At 49.7% G+C, this 8,275-nt stretch overlaps 1 protein-coding gene across 1 annotated transcript in view; it reads right to left on the bottom strand.

The window, feature by feature from the left end:
• STK10 (serine/threonine kinase 10) overlaps positions 1-8,275 on the bottom strand; it is a 50,659-nt gene that overhangs the window by 821 nt on the left and 41,563 nt on the right. The window contains 8 exon segments of the mRNA XM_010002073.1: positions 324-512; positions 1,009-1,133; positions 1,546-1,675; positions 1,838-1,930; positions 2,164-2,343; positions 3,582-3,705; positions 5,650-5,780; positions 7,477-8,019. Of these exon segments, the coding sequence (XP_010000375.1) occupies positions 324-512; positions 1,009-1,133; positions 1,546-1,675; positions 1,838-1,930; positions 2,164-2,343; positions 3,582-3,705; positions 5,650-5,780; positions 7,477-8,019 (1,515 nt within the window).

Genomic DNA, 8,275 nt, shown 5'->3' with positions numbered 1-8,275 from the left:
ACTGAAAGAAAGAAAAGTAGGTGCCTGTGGAAGCAGAGTTTTTCTGATCTCTGAATCTCTATCTGAAGCTGGTTAAGAGACTGGCCAGCTTGTACTATTGTACAGGAAAGACAGAAAAGCCCCAGGGATGCTTCCCAACACTGTCCAGGATGGAAGCACTGCTGAAAACCACATCTGATGTCACAAAAGCAAAAACCTCTGACTCCCTAAAGTGGTTTAGAAATTTGTGCACAGTTGCCTTTCCCCATCTTCGCTTCTGCCTCCAGGCCAGTGAAGCACTTCACCCCCAGGCCTCAACCCTGGTGCCCTTTGCAGAACCTGACCTGTTTGATCTTCTCACGCTGCTCGGCTGCACTCCCGCTGGAGTGGATGTGAAGGCTCTTCTTGTACATGGCCATGCGCGTCTTCCCCTCGCTCCGCTGGATTTTGGGCAGCCGGGCTTTCTCCTGCTGCTGCCGGATTTTCAGCTGCTCCAACATGCGCTGGTTGTATCGCTGCATTTGCTCCCTTTCCTGCAAGGGCAGAGGGACAGGCATCAGAGGAGGAGGGGCACTTCAGGCCAACAAGAAAGTGTTGAGGAGGCCAAATAAAGCCAGAGAACAGATCTGGGAGTTGCACAGAGGTGGCTGGTGACAGATAGCTCCAAGGGAACAAGAGGTCGGGGCAGCAACTGAACATGCTGTGAAAGCAGAGGAGAAAGGGCTGGAAGGAAGCAGAAATGACTGTGAGATGTGCCAGTCTTCATTCTCTGCTCTGGGAAGCCACCATCCCACAAACTGGACAGATATTCAGAAAAGTCTCCAGAATTCACAACTGCTTCTTGTACACTAAATGCACAACACATGGAACACACATGGTGAGCAAGCAGGCTGGTCCCTTTTCACTAGTAATGACCAAGTCCCTTAACTCCTAACCCACCCTTACAGCCTGGAAAGGAAACATCTCTTCTGTGGACACCCAGGCACCCTGCTGACCAGCACCAGGCACAGGAAGGTGCTAACTCCTCACCTTCTCATGTTTTCGGAGCAACTCATGCCTCTGGAGGAAATACTGGTCCTTTAGCTGCTGCTTAATAAGCTGGTGTTTCTCCTGTTGCTGATGCTCTTCAAGATCCCAGATACATGCCTCCCGGTCTAAGGAAGGGACAAAGGTCAGGAGACAACCCACCTTGGCCCCCCAGAGCTTGGTCACATGAAGGGTCCCAAGCATGAGTGATCCCTACATGCAGGAGCAGTGCAGCAGATGTGGGAGGTGACTGTTCACCTCCTGTTTTCCAAGAGAAATTGGTTGCAAACCATATTGGATAATAATTTCTTACAATTATGAAGCCTAATTGGTTCATATTTGTAAAGCGCTTTGAAGATTAAAGCACTAAGTATTATTATTGTAAAACATTTAGACAGAATCTGGCAAGGCTGTTTTTTCTAAATCCTATTCTACCAGCTTGCAACTCTGTCACAGCATCTGTTGCGTGGGAAGAGCCAGCGCTGGATAAACCCATCATTACAGCATTTGCTTTCCTCCTTTACACTCTTTGCTACCCACCTCTCATGAGCTGCTGCTTTTTGTTCAGGCACTCGCGTTCCTTGTCGCAGATCTCTCTTTTGTTCTGGGCAGTTATGTTCTTCATGGCTAGCTCCATGTCCTCCTTCTGCTTGGCCAAAAACTCCTGTTCCTGGAAGAAAACACCACCACCACCATGAGCCCTCCTTCTGCTGCAACTTGAAAAGCTTTTGACGGTGTTTCAGAAACTGCCAGTCCATCAAGGAGCAAGGATGCTTCTGCCTACTACACACTTTCCAACCCTGGAGTTGCAGCAATCCTCTCTCAGCCTTACCATGGTTTGTTTTTTCTGGGCAAAGTCATCCATCTTCACCTTCATGTTCCCTTTGCGCTGTTGCCGTGGCAGCTTCTCAACCTCGTTCTTGACCTTTGGGGAGGGAAATGAGAGTTATCAGCAGGTACCTTTAGGCCAAGAACAGCCCCACCTAGTATTACTAGACAGCTGGGCCTCAGGAAACACCCGAATATACCAAAAGCAAGAGCTTCCTGCTAAAACACCAAGTGCTTCCCTCTCAAGGTCTGCCATGGAGAAATACTGAAGCTTTCCTGGAAGAAGCAGATGCAGGAAACCAGCTTTCCTCCACCTTACCCCATTTTTACCTCTTTCTTCATCTGCTTCAGCTGCTCCAGGAATTTGACATGGTCTCTCTCCTGCTCCAGGCGAATGCGCTTGGCCTCCTCTCGCCGGCGCAGCGAGTGGTCTTGTTCCATCTTCTCAATCTGCTGTTTCTGCTGCCGCTCCAGGTTTTCCAGTTCGGTGTCATAGAACTTCTTCTTTGCCTGTAGAGGAAGGAAGAGAAGTCAACCTCAGCCTCCTCTTTGCTTTGTTTCCATCCAAAAGTTAAGAAAAAAGAGAAAAAACAAGAGGGTGGGGGGTTGTCCTTGCCTAGGTTGAGCCTCTTTACTAAACACAGAAATTCCCAAATAACACCTCATGAAGCACAGAGGGAAGAGCCAGTTCTAGCATTAGCACAAAGCACTTTTGAACTTGTTCTGGCCCTTCAAGCCTTTCTCCTGCTTACATCCTGATCTGCAACATCCCACTGGGACCCACAGCCTGGGCAAATATTAGCAGGCAGTGAAGCTCAAGTATAACAGTTCTTCCTCTACAGACAAGGATTCCAGGCTTGTGGGCACTGTGCTCCAACAGCATCCTTGTGTCCCATCCCTCCCTCCCTGCGAGCTGCAGGGATGGAGCACCCGAGCTGCAGGGATGGAGCACCCGGGTGTCAACGAGAGCAGGCTGCAAACTGCCCCAGGGAAAGGAAAAGGAAGCAGGGCTGGGGCTTTTGCACATCACACAGCATGGGGGATAAACCTCACAAACAAGAAGTGACTTGCTGGCTGGGGAATTCACAGATGTATCACATCAAGTCTGTAGAAGCACAGCAGAGCACCCGATGAGTGATGGCTCCCAGCCTGCTCTGAGGGGAGGGGGTTACCAGGAGCACATGCTAAAGAAAGAGGTATCTCAAAGATGTCTCATGGAAGCTTTAGAGGCACTGATCTAGAAAATTATTTTACTTCAACAGAAGCTGCCCATGGATGGAATAAGTATGTAAGCCCAGTTTATCTTTATTTAATTTACACTCAAAGGCTCGCCAGATTTCCTGCTGCCACACACCAGGCATGTTGCTTTCTTATTTCAAGTGTTTTTTCTGTGAAACACAACAGCACTATAAACTGTTTCTCACAGAAGCTGTAAACAGACGCGCAAGGAAAGATCATTAAAGAGGGAAAGTCGAGAAGGATCCCTCCCCTGCTACACCATGCTGGGCAATGGCCCTTGGTGCTTCCCAAGCTGCAGGCTGCACGTGCTTCACACCCACAAAAGCCTCTGTGCTTCACAAACACATCCCATGCCTCAAATCATCAGTGGACCTGCTCCCTCTGGACACAATGCCCCAAAACCGCAGCCATCCAGAGAGTACTGCCCTGCACGAGGGTCCACAGGGCACCTGCAGAGGGGAAGGCAAACCAGCCACCCCCCACCTGCCTCCCCTTCCCTGCCCACATACCGTCATTTCTTGCTCAAAGCGCCTGAGCATCTGCTCCAGCTGCAGCTGGTGTTTGCTGTTGAGCTGGGCCTGGTTCCGGTGCTCCTCCTTCTGAAGGAGACGCAGCTCCCGCAGCTCCTGGCGCCTGCGGAGGGTTAAAATGGAGGCTGAGAGTGAGAAATACAGTCAGACAAGCTCAGAGGCACGTGCCTGAGCAGAGATGGCAGAGTCAATTAGCAGGGAAAGCTGCACAGCCACCCCATAGCACCCTGCCACTTGCTTTGGGCACAGGCAGGAGGTAAATGCCACCTGACTGATGTGCTCTCAGGCTCTGTGACACCAGAGCACTGCAAGGAAGCAGGATGCTAATTACAGTAACTGTTGGAAAGCCATTAGTTTTCACAGTTAAGGCTTGTTAGCATTCACAGCTTCCCAAACAAGCCCTGTCCAAGCTCCCAGGATGATCCTGCAGGCATGGCTCCCTCAGCCAGCACCCAAAATACCCATTCTGCCAGCTGGGCTAGTACACACGGGTCTACAGACACAGCTCAGACTAAGCTGTCACTGCTCTGGCCTGGCCCTTGTGCTCTGTGTCCATTCTTGCTCATGCCTGGGTGGCAGAAAGGGCAGTTCTCCCAAATTCTGACCCATCTGCCATGGTATAGCATCACTGTCCTCGTCCAGCTTCACATCCAGCAAAAGGGAACCTCTGCTCAGATGGTTGTGTTTGAGCCTGGTTGCCACGTTTGTGCCCAATCGAGCTGATCACTGATGTGCCATGCAAAAGAACCAGCACCAGCAGCAATTCCCCACGAAAGATCCCCACTGTGACCTCTGCTGCTGTGCACTAGCCTTACACTTGGAGTACAACCCTCTGGAGGCACTGCTGGGAAAGGCACTTCAGAACGATCTCTTCTTTCAAAACGAACTCAAGTCCCAGTAAATCAACTGGCACAGTATGATGTGCTCTCTTCTGATTTTGCCTTCAAATCAATACCTTGGCATGTTCCAAAAAACAGATACAAACCCCTTAAGTGCAAAAAAAAAGATGTCAGGAGAGTTAATTGTGCTTGCTAGCCCCAGGGGAACAACCACATCTCCCAAAGACATATTCAGGGACTTGATGCTTTCCACCCCAAGCCCTTCTGTCTCTTCCCCCACCTTGCAGATGGAACAGGAACTATTTAAAAATTAAAAAGGAGTTGCTTTTCAGGGATGCCACCACAGCTGAGAGTGAACCAGAAGAAAGCATCTGTGCCTGGAAATTCCCTGGATGCCAGTACACACTGCTTGTGTTTCACTGGGGTTTTGTGCTCTTCTCACACAAAAATGAGTAGCTAATGAGCTTCTGCATAGGTCTGATATGAGCGTCTAGGAGTAACACTGCTGCAGGAACACATAGTGCTTGGGACAGATTACACTCCCAGGGGGTCTCTAAGAGCAGCACAAAGGAGCCTAGAACAGGGCATCAAGCAAAACAATTTGTATTTTAATTATTTTAAGGGTCTTTTCATTTCAGTGATGCTACTGATAGTAAGGGAGCTAGAAACAGCAGTTTCTCTTCCTGAGAATAGGTCATGAAGGTTTGAAAGCTCTAAGATCCACAAAGAAGTCACAGGCATAAGCAGGGAGGATACAGTCATGAATATTAAGTGCTGCTCAAGGAGTTTACAACTCCCTTGGCTTTTCTGTTAATGAAGTCTGAGGAGATAGAAGAACAAAAGGAAGAGGAGCATCTTGAGAAGATTTTTGTGCTTATTTCCATTGAGCCAGCACATCTACAGCCCTGAAGACACATTCAGCCACCCTCAGAGGACAGAGCCAACCACAGAACAAGATTCCTTTGTCATATCCTTGCTGCATCTTATCCTAGAGACACATCCCTCATTTCCCTGCATACAAACAGAGCTCAGCTTCTGTGGTGCAGCAAACCATCTGCCAGCCAAGGAAAGGACAAAAGAAGTGATGTCCAGTGTGGACAGTTGTCCTGTCCATGTAGGACCAAGACAGAAAATGAGAGGACTTTAGGTTCCTCCTGGATTTGTTTGTGGAGAAGAAAACTCTCCCTCCATTCCAGTGACCCACTTGCCTGAGAAATCTCATCTCTTCATCCTTCTTCTCATCCTCGCTGATGATCTTTGAGGTGGTGACACTCACTTCTACTCCATCCACCACAAACTTGCGGGTGCGTTTCAGTGTTTTCTTGTGCATCCGGGAATCCTGAGTTCAGCAGAGGAGGAAAGGAAGAGGCCTTGGAGCAGCTCCCCAGCTTGTTGCACAGGGCACTACAGCTGGAAGCCTCAGGGCAATGCTGATGCCATTGTTAATGAAGAAAATAAGCAAGTTATTTGGGTTTTTTTTTGCACTAACCTACAAGAAACTGAAAAAAGAGCCTGGTAATAAAAAAGCCACCTTAACTTTGCAGTTTATCCTGTGATAAAAGGCATGGAATAGTTAATGTTTACAACCATAAATGGCTTAACTCTTTGCTGCCCCTTCTTTTGCTGCAATCTGCCTGGCACCCTGTGCACAAAATCCAGCAGCACCAGAAGCAAAGGCAGAGCAGGGGAGCTTAAAACCCACGAAGCTAAGGCTGGGCAAGGAGCCTGGGTACAGAGGGAACAGCACAGCCTGGTGCTCCCCTCATGCACTCACAGCTCCTAGTGCAGAGCAGAGGCTTCAGCAGAGCCTTTCCCAGGGCCCTCCAGCAGCATCACTCCTGGAGAACAGCTCTGCTTGAACAGACCCATTCAGAGAGATGCTATTTAGTTTGTTCTGAGCATTATCTCTGGCTGGGGAAATTGAAGCTGTGATCTAACATGACCTTCTCTTTGAGTCTTACTCCCTGTAAAACTCAAAAACCTCCTTTCCCCTTCTAGGGGACAAACTGGGGAGAGCCACGACACGTGTAGCATGGAATTCATCTTTGGCTGGCTTCAGAGAGACCAAGCATCATGAGAAAGGCAGCGAGGAGGGGCATCACACTTCCCTCATTAGGGATCCTCCTTGATGGTGAGCTCCTGAGGGGGATGCTGGCTCTTATGCTTACAGCAGGACAAAGAAGGGGAGGAAGGTTTTACCAAGAATGGTTTTCAGGCACATTTCTGTGCCAGGAAGCTATCACTCATGCAGGCAATTGGATAAAGATCTTGTGCAATGCATCACTCTGCTCCCTCAAGTCACACACATTTCTTCTTCTGAAGCTCAGCGAATATAATTCCAGTTATTTTGCCTCTTCCTCTAAGCCACACTGACCTGGATCAAAAGCATTTCCAGCCTCCAGAAGGCTTTAACAAAAGCCAAGAAGCCTGGGAGGTCTCTGTGCAAGTCACTGCTGACACAAAGCAGGCCAGTTGCATGGCAGGTTGGAAAAACTGAGAAAGACACCAACCCAAATAAGCTTTCCTAGACCACCTAGACCCAGAAGAAAGAGCAGCAGAGCAATGAGCAATGGATACAGTTCAGGAAATATATTTGGGGTTTCATAGTTTTCCTTACTCTGACTTGTTCAAGTGCAGACATCAGGTGAGTGCCATGATTACTTAACACTCGTCAGAGACCCAAGATGGCTACAAAACTTTTGACTTCCACTAGATACCAGTGGTCAGAGACAGCACAGGTCACCTGTAGCAGCTCCAGTAAGAGCTTCTCCTTCACTTGAGGACATGCCACATGCCCAGGGCACAGCTTAACCCAGCAGTATGTGCTCTGCTGCCCTCCCACCTTCTCCTCCTGTGGTCAAAGACCAGCCCCACCCAGAGTACAGCAGGCTGCTGGCTCAGAAAGGAGTTTAAGGGGCTGTGGCCAAGATGTGCATGGGAACAGCCTCTCGAGGAAAGGATGTGATTTTTGGGGACTTAGCTGAAAAGAGGAAAAAGGCCTCAGCACAGGGCTTTCCCACACCTTCCACTCTCACCTTTAGCGAGATGGATCCACTCTCTCTGTTGAGGGACAGGTCAGCAGAGAGGGAGATGGTGAGGTCCATGCTTTCAGAGGCCGAAGTGCTGCCAGAATCTGAATCCCCTTTGGAGCGGCTGCTGAGGAACGGAGCCGGGGGATCCAAGCTCCCATTGGAAAGCTTCTCCTCCGTGAAGTTCTCCAGGTGGCTGCTCTCTGGTCGCTCCCCAATGCTCTTCTGCTCCTTGCTGCCAGACCCAGGCTGCTTGTCCCCCTCCATTGAGTTACCCAGCTGCCCAGGCTGTGAGATGATATCTGGCTTGCCCTGGGTCACTGAGGTGGCAGAGCTGGAAAGGGTTTTTGTGGAGTGGTTGCTCTCCAGTTTGTCATTGTCACTGCTTATCCTTTCCTCTGATACTTTATTGCTCTGTCCATCTGTGGTCTCCTTGCCAGTCCTCACAGGTCCATTCACTGCCTTGGGCAAAGAAGAGTCTGGAGGCTTCTCCCCATCAAAACTCAGCCGACTCACCTCAGAGGGGTCCCGCCTGTGCTTACCAGGGGGCTGGAAAGAGAGCAGAGGGAAGGTGTTGGGTTTTGCACCACCACTTCAACACAACTGCAAGAGCTGCAAGTCCCCATGCTTCAGACCAAAGTCACCCACAGATAAAGAGTTACTGGGAGGGACATCCCTGGATCCCCAGGTCAGGGACAAATTTGCCCAGCTCCTTCCTAGGGCTGGTGGTGCCTCACTGCTGCACCTCGTGCTGCTGGCTTTGCTTCCACTCCAGATTCTCCAGCCTGTACCAGGGACTAATTTT

Source organism: Chaetura pelagica, unplaced genomic scaffold (assembly GCF_000747805.2).
Source record: "Chaetura pelagica isolate M959 unplaced genomic scaffold, ChaPel_1.0 scaffold356, whole genome shotgun sequence".
In the NCBI taxonomy this organism is placed as follows: Eukaryota; Metazoa; Chordata; class Aves; order Apodiformes; family Apodidae; genus Chaetura; species Chaetura pelagica.
Note: the sequence above shows the minus strand (reverse complement) of the source record. Positions and strands in the feature narration are given on the sequence as shown.